Source organism: Suricata suricatta, chromosome 5, assembly GCF_006229205.1.
Source record: "Suricata suricatta isolate VVHF042 chromosome 5, meerkat_22Aug2017_6uvM2_HiC, whole genome shotgun sequence".
Taxonomy (NCBI): Eukaryota; Metazoa; Chordata; class Mammalia; order Carnivora; family Herpestidae; genus Suricata; species Suricata suricatta.
In genome coordinates, this window is record NC_043704.1 from 127,462,848 (window position 1) to 127,482,014 (window position 19,167).

General features: G+C 37.6%; 1 protein-coding gene across 3 annotated transcripts in view; it reads right to left on the minus strand.

Moving 5' to 3' along the window:
- Window positions 1–19,167, minus strand: part of DNAJC13 (DnaJ heat shock protein family (Hsp40) member C13) — a 116,764-nt gene that overhangs the window by 15,346 nt on the left and 82,251 nt on the right. For all 3 annotated transcript variants that reach the window (XM_029940286.1, XM_029940284.1, XM_029940285.1), the window contains 12 exons: window positions 17,969–18,153; window positions 17,455–17,529; window positions 15,692–15,811; window positions 14,684–14,863; window positions 13,823–13,990; window positions 11,885–11,998; window positions 10,493–10,609; window positions 8,775–8,952; window positions 7,289–7,380; window positions 5,124–5,223; window positions 3,503–3,577; window positions 3,167–3,279 (listed from right to left, as the gene is read on the minus strand). In XM_029940286.1, coding sequence (XP_029796146.1) covers window positions 3,167–3,279; window positions 3,503–3,577; window positions 5,124–5,223; window positions 7,289–7,380; window positions 8,775–8,952; window positions 10,493–10,609; window positions 11,885–11,998; window positions 13,823–13,990; window positions 14,684–14,863; window positions 15,692–15,811; window positions 17,455–17,529; window positions 17,969–18,153 — 1,517 coding nt within the window. The remainder of the gene's footprint in view (window positions 1–3,166; window positions 3,280–3,502; window positions 3,578–5,123; window positions 5,224–7,288; window positions 7,381–8,774; window positions 8,953–10,492; window positions 10,610–11,884; window positions 11,999–13,822; window positions 13,991–14,683; window positions 14,864–15,691; window positions 15,812–17,454; window positions 17,530–17,968; window positions 18,154–19,167) is intronic.

The following is a 19,167-nucleotide window of genomic DNA, read 5'->3' on the forward strand; positions in this document are numbered from 1 at the left end:
GTATCTGTGAAAGAAATCAGATGACCCAAAAAGGATAAAGTATTTCTTACATGCTCCTTTATAGGAAAAGTTTCCTGGTCCCACCCCTACCTCTCACCACATACAAAAATTAATTCAAATGAATTTAGGATATAAATCCAAGAACTGAAACTATAAAACTCTAGTAGGAGGAAACACAGACATAAGTATTTATAACCTTGGATTAGGCAATGGTTTCTTAGATATAAGATCAAAAGCACAAGCTACAAGGAGCACATGGATGGTTCAGCTGGTTAAGCAACTGAGTCCTGATTTCGGTTCAGGTCATGATCTTACTCATGGCTTGTGAGTTCGAGCCCTGTGTCAGGCTCCGTGCTGGCCATGTGGAGCCTCCTTGAGATATTCTGTCTCTCTCTCTCTCTCCCCACCCAGCTCCTTCCCTCTCTACCACCTCCCACTTGCACACGAACCCTCTTCTCTCTCAAAATACACTTTAGATTCTGACTTCATCAGATTTGGAAACATTTGTGCCTCAAAAGGCACCATAAAGAGTACAGAATGACATTCATGGAATGAGAGAAAATATTTGCAAATCATATATCTGATAAGGGACTGCAATCAGAATATAAGAAGAACAATTACAACTCAATAGTAAAAAGATAAATAACCCAACTAAGGGATAGATGAGCAGAAGATGTGAACCAATAGATATTTCTCTAAAAAAGATGTAAAATGGCCAGTAAGCACACGAGAAGATACTCAACATTATTAGTCACCAGGGAAATGCAAATCAAAATCATGAGATACCATTTAACACCCACTAGGATGGCTCTAATAAAAAAATATATCTAATAACAAAAGTTAGATAAGATGTAGAGAAATGAGAATCCTCATAACTGCTGGTGGGAATGTAAAATGGTGCAGCCAATCTGGAAACCAGTCTGACAATTCCTCAAAAGATTAAACAAATATTACCCTTTGATCCAGAAATTCCACTCTCAGAGATATAAAAATGTTTATCTACACAAAAACTCCTACACAAATATTTGCAGTCACATTATTCAGAACCAAAAGGTAGGAACAATTCACATGTCTATCAACTGATACACAGAAAAGCAAATGTGGTATACCTAGATGATGGAATATTATTTGGCAATAAAAAGAAATAAAGTATGATATTTGCAATAATGTTAGAACTTAAAAAACATGCTAAGTCACAGAACCCAGTCACAAAGGAACACATACTGTCAGAGTTCATTTACATGAAATGCAAATGCTCAGAATAGACAAATCTAGAATGTAAATTAGTGCTGGGAAGGGTGACTGCTAAAGAGAACAGGTTTCCTCCTGGGTTGATGAAAACTGACTGTGGTTACCCAATACGTAAGTATGATACAATTACTGAATTGTACACTTGATAGATGTGAACCGTATGGCAATTCTATCTCAATAGAGCTGTTAACCAAAAGAGAAAAAAGGGTACTGACCCCAGTTCTAAAACATCTTCCCGCAAACCATTCAGTTAAGGAGCTGGTATTTGTATTGTTCCTATACAAAAAATTTAAGTGTAAATATACTCACCTTGATAAAATTTGTCCCTCATGTATTTCAATTTTTTTAATGTCTATTCATTTTTGACAGGGACGGAGCACAAGGGCTCAAATCCATGAACCCTGATACCATGACCTGAGCCGAAGTCAGCCGCTCAACTGACCAAACCACTCAGGCGCCCCTGTCCCTCATGTACCTCAAAGGTCAAAATATATCGAACAGCTAAAAGTCAACTTCAGTACATATTTATTTTAAACATCTACAATGTTACCTAAATCATGTAATATTAGCTATTACAACTATGTACTACCCAACTCTAGCTTTAAGAAAACTGAATTATTAGGGGCGCCTGGATGCCTCAGTTGGTGGAGCATGCAACTCTTGATCTCAGGGTTGTGAGTTCAAGCCTCATGATGGGTATAGAGATTACTTAAAAATAAAATCTTAAAAAAAAAAAAAAGGTGCCTGGTGGCTCAGTCACTTCAGTGTTCAACTCTCGATTTCAGTTCAGGTCATGATCTCACAGTTTGGTTTCTGAGTCTGAGCCCCACACTGGACCCTGTGCTGATAGCACAAACCCTGCTTGGGATTCTCTGCCTACCTTTCTCTCTGCCTCTCCCCACCCCGCTTGTGTGCTCTCTCTCAAAAGTAAATAAACATTAAAAAAAGATTCTCTCCCTCTGCTCCTCCCTCGTGAGTGTGCTCTCTCAAAAAAGAAATTTAAATATTAATATTCATAGTTTTATTGACCCTTGCAAAAGACATCCAAATGTAATCCCTCTCATTTCATCAACCCTTGTGACGACAGTCTATTAACTTTATTCCCAAAGTTTCAGGCCCTGTGACATTCTCAACATCTAGAGAGGAGACCAAAAAAATACTAAATCCAAATTGTTTTACTGATGCAAAATCAGACTGTGGAAGTGAGGACTCAAGAGCCTTTATTTCAAGACGCAGACTCAAAGGTGCTGCTTTGTGGGCTGGCACAGACAGCACTTCAGGGAGCACTATTTCTTTTGATAAGCTGAGTTCATAGTAGAAGTAGCCTGACTACACCTCTGGATGAATTCTACTTAGAAGTACTATTAACAGGTTCCTGCTCTATAAACAGGACCATGATTCCAAAGATCATCTGGTCACCTCCAGACTGTAGATCTAAGACCTCTCTGCAGAGTGGGGAGCTGTTGCACTCACGCGTCTGTGTGGACTTACGTCCTGAGGATGGTGTAGCCTTGGAACACCAACGCGGTGGAGTGGGTAAGAACACAGATCACCATCTCCCTTCACTAGCTACTTCTACACAGGCCAATCCTGACAGTGTCCAAGTCTGACCTAATTATCTTCTGTCATAACTTATAATATACTTCTGTTCTTTCTTCAAGGAAGTTAAACAGTTTATCACCACAACCCAAACACTCTCTTAAGACTTTTCATTTCCAGTACAGGCCTCACCAACTGTAACTGTTCTCAAAGCAGCAATACAGAGCAACAATTTCAAGTATGCCAATCTCCCAATTTTCATATCAAATCAGGTCCTTATCCTCAACATCATATTTCAATAAACTTCATGAAATCAGTATCAAAGTAACAGAGATTTAATCATTAATTTCTTTCTGAAGACCCATTTTGCGCTCACCTTTGGACCTATTAGTTTGTCTGCAGTCATTTTAGCAAAAAGTTCCGCTGTTTGGGCTCGAACCTGTGGATGTGTTGAATTGCAGAACATATCTAATAAGTAAATCAAAGCTCCTATGAAGGGGAAAAAAAAGTATTAGCATTTATACTATAAAGAATATGACTTTTCTGATTGGTTGAATTCATTTTCAACTTCATTTCAACTTAATGCAGTTTTCTTTTTTAAACTGTAAGCCTTCCAAAGCATTCTTCTAGTTTACCAGACTATACAAAACAGTTCAAAATAAACTTCATCATCACTGAGCATGACTGGAGAAGAAAATACTCTACACGGTACCTTTTGCCATTGCTTCTTTGATTATTTTTGTACTTGAGGTCAAGGCGTAAAGAGTTTCCAGAACAAGCTGCCGACCTGCAGGGTAAAAAATATTTCAAGGAATGCAGTATGGTCACACAAGCTGACATGTACTGTGCACCAGCTCTGTGCCAGGCACTGACCTAGGACACTTGTCTTACAGAGGGTACCACACTTAAATCTTCACAGTGATCAGTGACTTCAGACAATGTAAATTACACTAAGAAAAGAATGTTACAGAATTCATAGTTTGAAAAGTGTAATATTATGTTTTCATCTCATTTAATCTGCCAGGCAAAGTAGCTGGCACCTAGATATCTCAGCCCACTCTACTGTCATTTATATTTTAGACTTAATTATGTCTTCCGTTGTTTACTAAGTAAGGGACCTTAAATACATAAAATATTTAGCCTCCCTCTGTCCCCTCCAAAGATTTGTTTTCCTTTGAATCTATGTTTAAACAGAGGTGCATTTTCAATGATGTACTGTTGCATCTCTAGGAATCTCCTTCCAATGTTCGCTCTCCTGTATGTGAATGTAGCTCAGCCCAGTGACCAGCTTTTATTGTTGCCTCAGTGTCAGCTTTGTCCTTTGCAGCCTCCACCCTCTTTGCCAGCTCTTTATACCCCTTTGGTCACCTAGCTGTCCCTGCAATTTGACTCTAGGAGAGTGAAGTCCAATAGCCCCTAGAGTCAACTAGCTAAAAAAAAAGAAAAACCAACTAGAAATAACCTGCAAATGACTTTCAAAAGCTGTCATTTTAGAGAACTATTTCAAAAGTCATTTATTAAAGAAAACAAAACTATTCAATGGAAATTCGACTCCATTCAAGTCACTGAACATTGAAGAAACACCTAAAGTATACAAGGCACTGTGGCATCTATGAAATGAATGACAGTTTCTTGCTCTCAAGGAGGAAGATAGAAATGAGCCAAGAATGACACGGCTTCCAAGGGGCTGACAAAGAACTGACTAATGTTCTGTTAGGGGTGAAGTTGGGAGTCATAATCAAATGGTCTTTCAAAAGGCTGATTCAAGCACAAACACACACAATGCTAGACAACTGCACAGTTTAAGAGGAGCCTATATTGGTGCAGGCTGTATTCAAGAAATAAGATTGGTATATGTTTAAAAACAGATCTTATCTTTGTGGTAATAATCTCTATCAGCATCAAATCATTAAAGGAGAAATAATGAAGGACTGAAGAACTGAACTCTAAGCTGAAAACAATGTAATTTTCATCTTAAGCATTTTTTTCCTGTCATCCAAGACCAGTGATGTTTCTTTATAAGCCACGGGTCAATTCTCAATTACTTACATGTATATCATACTCAGAAAACTGAAAAGCCCAGGTTTTTTTTCCTTACTTTCTGATCTCTCTCACCTCCAACTTTTGAAATGGAAAATACAAAAGTTTTATTATTAATTTATATATAACATTAGGAAGACAACTTTAATATACAGAATACCACTTAAAAGCCTCCAAAGCAAACATGGATACCATTTTTTGCCAGAGGTTTTATTTTATCTGTGTAACTGCTCCCTCTACAGGTTGACCATGCTGTGGTTTTGAAAATCCCATTTATGAATATACATACATACTTGATGGCAATGAATGTAGAAGAGCCAATAAATTGGACAAAACCATTGATTCAGCAATATTGTTGACACAATCTTGGTTAGATGTCACTATATTCACAACCTGAAAATTAAATCAACAGTATATTAACAGTTTGGGAAATAATTTTGGACCTAAATCAAATTAAGTCAAATTAAGTCAGATCTAAATAAATCTGAAGCTTCAAAAAAGTGAAGAAAATGTTTGGAGGACAAAATAGTTAAATTTTTTTCCTGGTTATTTTTTTGAAGAGAGAGAGCGAGCATGAGCAGGGAAGGGAGAGAGAGAGACAGAGAGAGAGACAGAGAGAGAGAGAGAGAGAGAGAGAGAGCGCGAGCGAGCGAGCGGGAGAGAGGGAGAATCCCAAGCAGGTTCCACAATGTCAGCGCAAAGCCCAACGCTGGGCTAAAACTCACAAACTGTGAGAAAATGACCTGAGCTGAAATCAATAGTCGGAGGCTTAACAGACTGAGCCACCCAGGTGCCCCACAAAATATTTAATTTTTAAGCGTTTAATTTTTAAAAGAATGGCTTTATTACTTTGATCTTTTGAGAAATAATTAAATGTTAGTGCTCATGTATATATTATGTATCTTAGCTTCCTATTAATTTAGAGGTAAGAACTGAACATAAAAATCTAAGAAATATTTTAGTACTAATTCAAAATCTTTAGGTTATTAAGATGTCTTTGATCCTATATACTGGTTCATGCTCCATAACTATGGCATATACTACAATGTTTTCCAATCACAGAACTGGGGAGGGGAATGGTTAGGAAAATAATAATCTTCACTACTGGGACTTTTTTATTTTGCTTTTGGAGAAAGTAAAGGTCTTCCAGTGCCTCGCACAATAGATATGGCTTATTTTCCTATTATAAAGAAATAGGCATCTTTTCTCTCTAGAGGATTAACTCTTAGGGCGCCTGGGGTGGCTCAGTCAGTTAACCTCTGACTTCAGCTCAGGTCATGATCTCGCAGTTTGTGAGTGAGCCCTGCGTCAGGCTCTGTGCTGGCAGCTCAGAGCCTGGAGCCTGCTTCAGATTCTCTGTCTCCCTCTCTCTCTGCATTTCCTCTACTCACGCTCTCTCTCTCTCCCTCTCTGTCAAAAATAAACATTAAAAAAAGATTTTAATAAAAAAATATCAATGTTGCTTAACTTGAACCATGTGGTCAGCATCTCAAACCAACAGATCCTAGATTTAATAATGTTCATTAAAAAAGTTATAAGGTACATGGAGGAATTAAGTAGAGGAACATGCTTGTCAATTAAAAGAACATGCTTGTTAAGATTTCTGATCAATTTGACTTGTATTATTAAAAACGTAAACCAAAATGTAATCTAAGAACATGTTTTACAAATAATTTATAAATTGCTCATAACCCTGTTACAGTAGTGTTCTTAACAAGTTGTGTTACAAAACGAACCTAGGAATTTACTCTGGGATGCCTAGACTATGAGCCCTCTACCGCTAGGGACTTCCTGCTTCTCCCAGAGGAAAAGGCTGCACCCAGTTTCTCATGGGACCAGTGCTTTGATTCTCCTAAAGAAGGGGCTTCTAAGTTCTCTTGCACCCTCCCCTAGGCCTGAGGCTCTGGGCAGCTTGCTTTCCTAGGCAGCGCCTGGAAAGAGTATAACACCCCAGTTGTCTGTCTGTAACCCTTATTGAAAAGGCTCCTTTTCCATAATCCAAAAAAGGGATAGCAACGGAAGGAAATGGGATGGGTCTGTCCTCTCACCACAAACCTACAGTGTGTAGCCAGCAATATGCCCTGGTCTCTGGGGACACTGGGAGATCAGGGGAACCCTAACCCCTCTTCTTGTCATCTGTATCTTCCAAGCTTCCCCAGTAAAGCTCATTAACCCACACTGCATGACACTACACAATTCATCCCAAGTTCTGATACAGGACAATGACCACAGAGGGAATGAGCAACACCGTGCAATGTTTGCTCTTCAAAATGAATATACTAACTCAAATTTTAAGAACATATTTACTTGGCTTAATAAGCAAAATGGAAAAAAAAACAGAGCACACAGATTTCCATTCAAATTCAGATGGCGATTTTGATTAGGCCTTGATTGGCCTAAACCACATATGATAGTGGTGGTAGGAAAGACAACATGCTTTAATATAAAATTCTTTTACCTCTAAAGCCAACTGCTGCACTTGACCAGCTCCGTGGACTCGGAGAAGGGAAAATATTAATTTGAAGTGCCCAATGCATTCACTTTCAGAGCCTAAGGAATAAGAATAAAATGTTTATCTTTTATTTCTAAGTGATGTTCTAAATGACAGACCTTCAAATACAATATACACTGTTGTTTACTGTCAATTCTAAGTCTCAACATTTCTTTCCTCAACATTTGTATCATTAAGTGGAGCTCCTCTAAGCAGCAGTAAATCTTAAGAGACAAAGCGTAAGACAGAACTTCTTAGATTTGTTTTGTCTTCATTTGCGGCCACACCACTAGCCCTCAGGCTGAAAACAATATATCAAATACACAATCCAAACACAACTTTAAAAATAAGGGTGTTAGTGGTATTTTCACTGTTTACCTCTAGATCTTAGAGCTACCCCCTCTGCCTAATTATATTTTTGAAGTGTGTGACATTATTTGCCTTTTAGTTTAGACTGAATTAGAACTCTGTCAAATGAGGACTACATCATAAACACCTGTGTGCATACACAAAGGACTCCTTGTGAAAATATATTAAACTGATTAGTATTTCCGTTTTTTACCCAACTCAAATCGTAACCTCCATATACTTCCTACCATCTTATTAACAGAACGAAAACATTAAAATTTTGTTCAGCGTATTTTTCCTTTTAGCATATGGTAGTAATAACACATATGATGTAATCTGTAATTTTTTGAGACTTCAGAAAAAAATTCACTAAGACTCCCTAAGAATCTGAAAATATTCATTAATAGGTTGCCTTTAAATTCATTTTCAAACCACTATATCACTGTAATACATAATGAAAAGAGCAAAAGAATACCTTAAAGTTAATAATAAAAGTTAGTAGTAAAAAGGATCTGGGGTCTTCAAGTAACTTAAATTGAACTTGTATTATTGTAGGTCTTATATTCCTTATCTGTTATAAAAGTAGGCAGAGAAAATCCTTTCTAATTTTCACACATGCATCCCCCCTGGAGTCAGGCAAGACATTTTTGGAAATGTCTTCTTAAGGCCATTTAAGAATGAAAACTCTCACTGTTTTTAATTTCAATTTTCATATACCAAAAGCTTCAGTTTCTCAAATCTACGTGTTAGGTAGCAAAAAAGGCAAATTAGGTCACCCAATTAATAAACCTAATTTGAGCACTTCTATGTCAACTTATGCCATCAATGTGAAATTTTATACCATCAAAGTTATTCTATCTTTTCAACTCATTAAGACTCATTTTCTCTTAGAGATATGAATACTTCTAAACATGATGCCTTGACCCCTCTTTCTATCCTACTATTTATAGGTAAAATATTATGAGCTCAATTCTTGTTATACCAAGTAAACAATATAACCAAGTATATTTCTATTTTCTGAGTTTCTCTGATAAAATTGAAAATTGGGAATTTTTAGGGCCTTTCTATATTAAGGATCTTAATAATTGAGGGCAGAGTCACACACCTGGATTATATTTTATGACATTTCTCAGAGCCTCCAAAGCCATTTCCACTCTTGGCAAGCGGTCTCCGTGTTGCTCTGACTCCACTTTTGCAGCATGTGTGATAGCCATGAATGTGTGGAGGTACTGGGCCTGGGAGCCTACATAATCCAAAAGACTTGCGGCAAATGCTTTTGGAACCTAAATTGAGTGGAGAAATATTTACAAAGACATGTGTCCTCAGAAATAATTAAAAAAAGACTCCAGAGCAACACCTTCCCCCATCCTCAGCCCAAACCTTCCAGCTACGGAATGACTGTACATGCACATGACCATGTATGAGTTGGGGCTTGTGGGGACAATACCTAATTGCATTAGCAAGTGTTTCAGGGAGCCCAGTGGCTCAGTCGGTCAAGCATCCAACTCTTGATTTCAGCACAGGTCATGATCCTACAACTGATGAGATCGAGCCCCACATCAGGCTCCACAATGACAGCACGGAGCCTGTTGGGATTCTCTCTCCCTTCCTCTCAGCTCCTCTCCTGCTTGCATGAGTATACTCTTTCTCAAAATAAATAGACTTAAAAAAAAAAGTGCTCCTTAACTTTTTTTGTTCCAATGCATTAGAGATCTAATATGCTCCCATTAGGATGTTAGTATAACAATTCTGAATTGGAGTATCTCTTCCCCTCATAAGTAATTGGTAGTACAATATGTAACTTTTATAGTTTGGTTATATTTTTACATTTTAAAAAATACACACTGAGAAATCAAGGGACAGTTTCCTTATTTTTTTTTTTAATTTTTTGTTTTTTATTTATTTTTGAGAGCGCGAGCAGGGGAGGGTCCAGAGAGAGAGGGAGATATAGAATCTGAAGCAGACTCCAGGCTCTGAGCTAGCTGGCAGCACAGAGCCTGACGCAAGGCTCAAACCTACGAACCGTGAGATCATGACCTGAGCCGAAGCCAGACGCTTAACCAACTGAGTCACCCAGGTACCCCTCAAGGGACAGTTTTCAAAGAGACTTCAGAAATCAATGAACTTATTCTGCTTAACAGCTATATATATATATAATTGTGAAAAATTATATACATTATGGTTTAGTACATTTTTTTCCAAGTGCAAATTTTTAAAACAGTCTCCCTTCTTCCCTCTTTACACAGCAACCAATCACCAAATCTTCCCTGTGACTTTCCAAAAACAAAAACTGTAACAAAAAATTCCTACATGATCCTCAAACACTAAAAAGAAAAAACTCCTCTCTTGCTTCTCAAAGTGATTAGGGATCATCATAAGAAATGACATAGTCTGACCTCATTTTCTAAAAAAAATCTCTTGGCTTTCCATGGGTATTTTCTTATTGTCCTCTAATAATTGGCCAGAGAGGTACTTCTATCTGGTGGGTGATGGAGTGAATGTGTAAATGACCTTGCACTTCCAGGAGAGACTAGTTAGTTGAAGGCATATGCACATGACACAGTTGGGAAGCATTATGCATAATGTAAAAAATAGCTGGGTGAGGAGTAACTTCTTATTCATGAATCCACAAAATCAAATTCTTTAACATGCACATAAAGAGGTTTATAAGTTAACAATGGTCACCCTGTCACATACCCAGGTTAGTATGCAGTATCTGGCAATGAACAGGTATTATTTCAACTTATTCAGTGTGAATAAACTACCAGCTTTGAATAACAAATGACTGAAGGTATCACACAAAACTAAAAACACAGAGCTTACCTCTAGTTGGAAAGTAGGAACTTCGTTATACACCCTAACAAAAATCTCCCCTACAATGAGTTCTTTGGCATGATCGCTATAGACAAATTCTGATCCATAAGTTTTGTCACAGTCACCCTTTTTAAAAAAGAAAACAGTTAGTTGTAAATCAAAATCATTAGTGCCTAGTTTACAAATCTAACCATATTCAATTTAGTAACAGACAAATAGCTTGAAAGATCCATGCCTTTTCTAGAGGAAAAACATGGTAGGAAACCAATCAGAGCACTCAATGCACTATTAATGTTTATAACTAATAATATGCACTCTGGAACAAGCATGGAGTTATGTTCTTTTTTAATCCAAAGATTAATACTATAACCCATTTTAAGATTTCAAAAGATCACAGATGTCAGCCAATGAAGGGTCTCAGAGCTCGTGTTTATAAAACAAATAGGATACTTGGTTCTTCTCATTCCACTCAGCTGGTATTTGGCCTAGTCACATATAGGGTGACAGAGCGAAGAAATGAACACATCTGGACTGGTTTTTAAAAAAAAATTAACACACTAAATGAAAGTGCTGGAAAACAGAGGGTCTGAATAAAAAATACAGGGTACTATTATAGAGGTTGCCAAGCAGAAGAGTTTCCATTTAAGGAAAAGGAAAAAAGAAAACAAGAATGGGAGAGAAACAATCCCAATGAATATTCAGGTTGAAATCACAAGAATTTAAGTTGGTCTGAAACAAAGAGAATATGCTATTACGTGCCTTCTAGTAAACGAAGAGACATATAAAAATGTGAGACCTCTTCTCCCCAGCTCTGCAATTTTCAAAATTTCTATCTGTGCAGAGTTCTGAGTGACTATCATGAATTAAACATTTTTTAATAATTCAGGACATAACAGTGGTGTTTTTGCTTAATAGCTTCTAAACACAACGACATAACTATGTGCTAACCCATCAAGTCTCAACCATCTAGTATATGGATTATGCAGCCCTTATCCTCATTGGCTGCGGTAGCCTTTTGGTTTTTTTCATAGCTTAACAGATTCTCCAACAGAAAGTGGCAAGAGAAGAGGTATTACTCAATTCTGATACCAGAAAGCAAGTACTCTGATGTACTTGAGAAAGAGGCTGAAGGGAACAACTGCCAGAGTGCTTTTAAGTAGAAAAATTCGTTACAAAGGGAAACAGCTACATGTAAACTAAGTGGTGACAACAACAAATACAAATGTATCATTAAATACAAGAACCCTGTTCTTACATGGACCACATATTAGGTCGCCAAAACTTACAGGCTTGATTAATACGAAATGCAGAAACAATGCCTTTCTGTTAATCAGTACTAAGTTATGTTTCCAGAGAATACTTTAAAAAGTTACCCAAGAAATTTATGAAACAATAACATACTTTTTTAATCATGTTTTCTTGTTGGGATTCAAGAAATTCAAGCAGTTCTGCTCTTGTAGAATTGTTCCATATCAAATAGGGGCTCTCTGTGTTGCTGTTAAGCATCTTCAGAATCTAGGGCACAGAAGATTACTGTTTTGTAACATTTAGAAAAAAATAACTCAACTTATCATTTACTGATACTGCTGATCACATGCCAAGCACTGTAACAAGTGCCTGAGGTATAATGGACCTTAATAATTCTATCAAATGTGTTGATATCATCCATTTTGCAGTGGAGAGAAATCAAAGCTGAGAGCAATCCAGTGATTTGTCCCAGTTCACACAGCCCTTAAGTGGGGAAACTAGGATTCAAATTGGAGTCAGTATGACTTCACATCCTAACATCTGCTCTGCTATGGTGAAAATGGCATGAGATAGTGTGTGTTGAAACATTTAATAAACACGCAGTAAATATGAGCTTAAAAAGAATATGTTTCTTACATAAACATATTGCAAAACAAAATCTAAGTCTTTCTGAAGCATACTGCTACGAAAGGAAATAAAACTGATGAGCAGAGAGTCACTTTAGATGTTCTTGGCCAAACCCTCACTCAAGGCTGAAGCACTTGTGAAGACACAGCTTCTGACTGTTTAGCCATCCAGTGCACTTCCCTGCTGTTTATTTAGTTCTCCTTCATTAGCAGTTTATAGACAGACATGGGATTCTCCAAAACAAACTTAATTCTACACTTACAGAGCTCTGTGCTGGGAGGAAAGCAACAGGTTAGGACCTTCATCTTATACAAAGTTATCTAACCTGTTTTTAAAATGTTAACTACTAGTTAAGTAAAATGAAAAGATACATTCGTAGGAAAACTGTAAAACTTTGATAACTGGCAGTTTAAAATAAGCATTCTGAAAAATCCACGTGGATTTTAGGCCAAGATTTTGAAATGCTACTTCTTTCACTCCCCTGTAGTTTATCAACAACCTGTCAGCATTTCTACAAAGAATGTTTTCAGTCAGCAAAACGCATCATGCGTAACAGAGAAAGTACAAAGGTCAGGAGTGGGATCTAAAGCTCTTCCCTCTTATTCGGGGGGCACTGGAAAGCGAGGGCCTAGAGAAAAAAAATCTGACTGAATTAAAAAATAAATGTCTAATAAATGCTAAGAATACTTTACATTTGGAACACTGAGGACTTTTTCCCATACAAAAGCGCTGGATGATCATCAGAGAAAACGTAAAATAGACTCTAATTCAGTCATAAGCAATTCAGCAATAAGTACAGTTAACATCCATCCATTTATTTAATGCCAAAAATGGGATTTTTAGCCTTTTCACTTAAAATACTTTAAACATCTTTTAGTGTCATTACATATTCCTTTACAACTTAAGACTTCATAGTACTCTACTCAGTGGTTTTTTATACTTTACTTCTGTGATGCTACATGCTTAGACTGTTTCTCAACGATCCTCGCAGAAGAGGTCAAAGAGGTTGGGAGAGCTGTCAGTCATGCCTGACTTTTGTCATGAATCCATGTATTATGTACAAATAGCAGCTTTCAGGATTTCAACTCTCTGAGTGAAAATAAGTTAGAGCTTCTAAAACCAGACTCTGGGCCTCCTAACTCCCAGTTCTGTGCCCAGTGTGAAACACCAGTCCAAGTTCATACTCTTGTCCTGTCTCTTCATGTCTCAAGGTTGGACAGAATTGTACTGGGCCCCAGAACCGAGAAACCTGAGGCTAACTCACCCTTGCAGAAAGGGTGGACTTGCAGAGAGCCGTTACCAACAGCATCAGTCCACCATAAACTGAATTCCTTGGTTGAGAGAACAAAGGTGAACATTTTCGATTTTTAGGTTTCCTAGAGCAATAAACATTGCTGTGTTCCTCTACTATTTAAAGGATCTCGCAAAATTCATCAAAACCCAGGCTACCTCTGGAGCACGTACCTCAGTCGCACTAACCACAGCCAGTTTTCTAGCAACATAGGGTGTCAGCATGCCGGCCAAACTTTTTCTTATAGTTGGATTTTCTGGGGTCGCTTGTTCTTCGGGCAGGTATCCTCCAAGGCGACTCAGAGCACGGACACTCAGTTTAGCAAGGCTGTTGGCTACTTCCTGTTATAAAAAATATTAATACATTGAAGTAGATATGTCATCTTACGTAGGTAACCTGGGCCTTTATGATATCAAACTGTATGGACCATATTTTAGGAGCAGAAAGGAAGTCCCCAACACTGATGTCAGAGAGTTCATGCATTAGAACTTTCCCATTTACACAAAACAACATCAGAATCTACATATTAGCGAATTATAGCCATATTATCTTGTCGATAAGTACATTTAAGGGTAGGGTGGGAATACTGTACAGGTAGGCAGACTTGCCTGCTAGAGGAACACACTAACAATGTGAGTAATGAAGGTGAGTGACTAAAAAAGGAGACAGAAAAAATATTCAAGGAAATCAGGTTAAGTATTCAAGTGTCTGGCGGAGCTAGCCCCCACAGCCCAACAGTATCACTATTTCCCTGTGATATACAACCATAACTTTGCAATCATGAAAACGACTCTAGGCAGTAGAAAAGATTATGTCATGTCCAGTATATGCTACTACAAATTCTCTCCACTTGAATCCTCATAGCATAAATGGTTAAGGTAAAATAAGTTCTGGAGCTTAAAGAGCTATAAATTTAGTTCTCTAGAAAAACAGTTCATGTCTGGGCTCTGGATAGCCAGACCTCTGCGTTGCATTATTCAGCATTCATCTATGGTTTGCGTTCAAATTCAAGACTAAAGCCGTGTGAAGGTTACCTGCTGGTTTGTTTCTTCGCTTTTCTGAATGCCACTCTCTTCTAGTGTATAGTCATAATTAAAGAGATAACCAAGTAGATGCCACAAAATTCCAGCCTGAAATAGGTGTGTCTGTAGCCAGAAATCAACAGCAAAGGAACTGACACATTCTACTCCAAGAGAGGCCACCCGTGGAATACTCTGAGAGATTGAGAATAATGAAATTAATTACAGGGTTTAAAAAAAGCTCTCAAGAGAAATTGGTTATGACTGTTGTCAAGCTAACTATCGTACTGCACAAAATGTTCACCCCCTCTTATATTCTCAATTCCAATTTAAACCTGAATCCAATATCCTTTAAAGCCTAAAATTAAAAGTGACCCTGTGATAAGATACTGAATTGTTTTTGAGGCTAGTGTTCAAAGATTTGGGAACATAGTTTTCTTAATTTTTTGTATTCTAATTTTTAATATAATGATAAGGAATTAGTAACTCCCATGCTAGAGTCTTAACTGTATCAGCAATATCTTTAGTGCAGGTGTATGGAATTACTTCTTTATATAAGAGTTTGTATTCTTATTAACCACTTCTAAGAACATCATGTAAATACAGTTGAGAGATTTTCATCAGATTCTTTAACTCTAGATACTTTTGTCCAGGATCAGCACCCCAATCCTATTCTATTCCAACACAACTCGTTCCATCCAGTTATCTAAGAAAGTTCTCTCTCCTTTTCAGTCACCTACCCATAGCTAACTTCCCTCAGCAGTACTGGATTTGGAGGAAATGTTAAGTTCTCAGCAATCCAAGCCCTTCCCACCAGTCACTTGGTCATATTTCTTATGGGCCACCAGAGGAACAAAAGCCTCCATTTATAGGAAGGGTTCTGTGAAATATTATTTTAGAGATCCAAATAATGCACATAAAAACAATTTTGGGAAAACAGCTTATTTATAAATTGGGGACTGGCTAGATGACAAGAACATCCATTGCCTACTGCATCTAGAAAGCATTAAAGATGGACTCTACCTTGCCAAAATATAGCACCCGACAGAGATCCTTGATGATGCCAGGCATTTCTGTGATCTTCTCTCGGCATTCTTCAAACTGAGCAGCCACACTATAGCATTTGCTTATGTGTCCACACACCTGCATACAACACAACAGAGCAAAAAAAAAAAAAAAAAAAAAAGAGAGTCACATGCACTTTCCTTAAGACAGCAGAAATCAAGTCAGCAGAGATTCATGAGTAATGCTTAATGGTATATATGATGCTCCAAAACCAAAAAGAACAGGTCTATTGAATCACTAGTAATTTTGGCTAAGATTTTCTCTAGATTCAGGATTGGCAAACCATGGCCATGACAGTGCATCAGACAAATTGACCCTGCTCATTTTTATGGCCAGGGAGCTAAGAATGGGTTTTACTCTGTCTCTCAAAAAACAAACAAAACAAAACAATGCCTCAAAAACAAAAACAAAAAAGGGATAGGGCCAGAGAAAGAGGGGAGAGAGAGAATTGCAAGCAGGCTCTGAACCGTCAGCACAGAGCCTGATATGGGGATTGAACTGGAGAACCATGAGATCATGACCTGAGCCAAAACCAAGAGCTGGATCCTTAACTAACTGAGCCACCTAGGTGCCCCAGTTTTTACATTTTTAAAGGTTAAAAACAAAAAACAAAAACGAAAACCCACACACACATACACACAAAAATATGCAACAGAGATTGTAAATAGCCTGAAGGAAATATTTACTCTCTGGCCCTTTATAAAAAATGTCTGCCAATCTCTGGATTAAGGTATTTTTGTCCAATTTATTAACACTGCAGAATGAACAATTCTACTTATGTAGAATTACTTCAAAATAAAGTATGAAACTAAAAAGCTTGTACTCATTTAAATGTTTCTATTTATGAGAAAGAGAGAAACAGACTGTGAGTGGGGAAGGGGCAGGGGAGGGGGAAGCAGGGAACACAGAATCTGAAGCAGACTACAGGCTTGGAGCTGTCAGCACACAGCCCAACATGGGGCTCAAATCCGCAAAGCACAAGATCATGACCTGAGCCGAAGTCAGACACTTAATCAACTGAGCCACCACCCAGGCACCCCATACTTGTTTTATATTCTAAAATTTGCTAGCATAAAAAAGACCACATAAAAAAGATGCATTCTACAATGATCTTAATGAATTCCTGATGGATTTTTCTATCAATGAGTTCAATTATAACCGTAACAGGAAAAAAAGCAAATTAAAATATTATAGGGATGGATTGTTATACCTAAGATGATAAATGTTAGCTGAACCTATGGTAATCATTTCACAGTATATGTAAATGAAAGCATCATGCTATATGCCTTAAATTAATACAATGATGTATTCCAACTTCTTTTCAATACAACTGGAAAAACATGGCTAGGGATGGGAGAGGGAAGTAGAAAAGGAAATTAGGGAAGGGGGCAGATGATAAATGAAAAAAGAATGGCAAAATGACAAATATTTGTATTATCTAAGGAAAAAAAAATGAAGCCACTAGGTAACAAGTAACTTAGTGCAGTACTTCTTTAAGTGTGATACAGAAACTAACAGCACCAGGATCACCTGGGGATCTGCTAGCAAAGCATTTGCGGTCTACCCCAGAACTACTCAGCCAGAAACTATGGGCAGCAGCCCAAATGGACGTCAGCCGCCCACATTTTCATGAGTCCTCTAAGGGATTCTCATAGAAGTTCAAGTTTGAACTACTACAGGTCTAAGTGTAACTTTCTTGGAACCACACATTTTAGCCTCACCTGTACTGACATGTCACTTGGTTTACTAGAACGATTCAAGACAGCCACACAGCGACTAAATGCCTCCTGTAACACCTGCAGAGAAAGAAGTCAGCCATTAATTCTCCATTTTGACTTAAAGTCTAGAAAGCCTTTTCCAGTAGTAATAAAATATTAACAACCTTTTAATGATACTTGGTAAATAAATGCGTGCTAAATTAACATTTGTTAAACAAGTAAAAGATCCCTAGAAGTTTTTTTTTTTTAACATTCCCAACAAGCTATTTTGTGAGCAGTTAAGTTCATCGATTTTGAATCTAATACTCTCCAACTCACATTATGAAATAAAGCTCCATTTCTGCCTTTAACTCTGACACTAGAATATGCAGAATATAACATGTTACTTGCTGGAATAAATTAGGGTAAGAAATTCCATTTATCGTACTTGTACTTGGTGAATTCTTATTGCCAAAAGTCACACAACGTGCCTGAACCAGCCTGCAGGGAAAGAAGCACAGAGGACATCCCATATTACCTCAATTCCATTCTCCCTTCTGAGCTCCTCAGCATTGAGGGCCGAGCAGTTGACAGTATGGAAAGCCAGCTCTGTAGCAGCAGGCAACAATGGTGATTCTTTTGAGAACAGGAGGTCATCTGAAGTTTCCATTGTTATAGTCCTAATTAGCATGGGGTATCCTGCATATTTATAAGGCTGTAAATCTGAAATAATCAAAGGTTAGTGTTGGGAAAACAGTAAGGAAAACAAAAATTGACTGTCATGGTTTTAAGTTAATTCTGACACTATGTTCAATTAGGTTCCCTTAAAAAAAATGACAAGATATTTAACATCTTAATTGTCTCCTAATTCTACTTCATAAAAAGAAATTAAACCTAGTATAAATCCCCTGATTTTTTTTTTTAGCATACTTGTTTGGCTGATTTCTCTAAAATGTTTCGGTCCCCCAAAAGACTATTTTTTCGTAAATTAAACTATAGTAAACTTAGGTAGGTAGTAGTTTTGATCCTTTGCAAAATGTACTTCGTGCTGTCCATGGAATCTTTGTAACTTCTCACATGACCGCAGAAAGCATAGATCAGCACCCCACACCAGAACTTTTTTATAAATCCCCTTTGGGGAAAGTAGGAGATGCAGCCTGATAAAATATTATGACCTTGGTAACAAATCAATGGTGAACCACAACTGCAACTCTAATATAGTTATTAGCCATTAAAATGTAATCAATGGTTTGAAAAAGACTTATTTAAACTCATTTTGATTAGTGGTAAATGCCATATAATTAGCTGCTTTACAAATGTGTTCTGTTCAATTCATATGCAAAAGTGCATCAATTAATCACTGTTCTCAAACTGCTAGATCCTCATGCCATCCCCTCCAATACTAAGACTACAATCCTACTTATCTTTAATTACTCAACAGTCCTGCTTATCTTAAATCCCCACTGTCCTCTCTTCCTTCTCTCCTAACATCATCCTACAGAGCAAATGAGTCTCCTACTCTTGGCTTCAAGCCAAGTTCAGTTCCCAAGCTAGTGGACACCTGCAGTCTTGTACCTAACTTCCCATCCCCAACAAAGCCTTTAAAGTTTCCACTTTCCTGGCTTTTTGGTTATTGTTACAGCAAATGGCCCTGCAAACACGCTGGGGATTCCCAATAACCTTGTACTGTGAAATCATACCTATTTCTTCTACAATAGTGGTTTGCAACTGTCATAG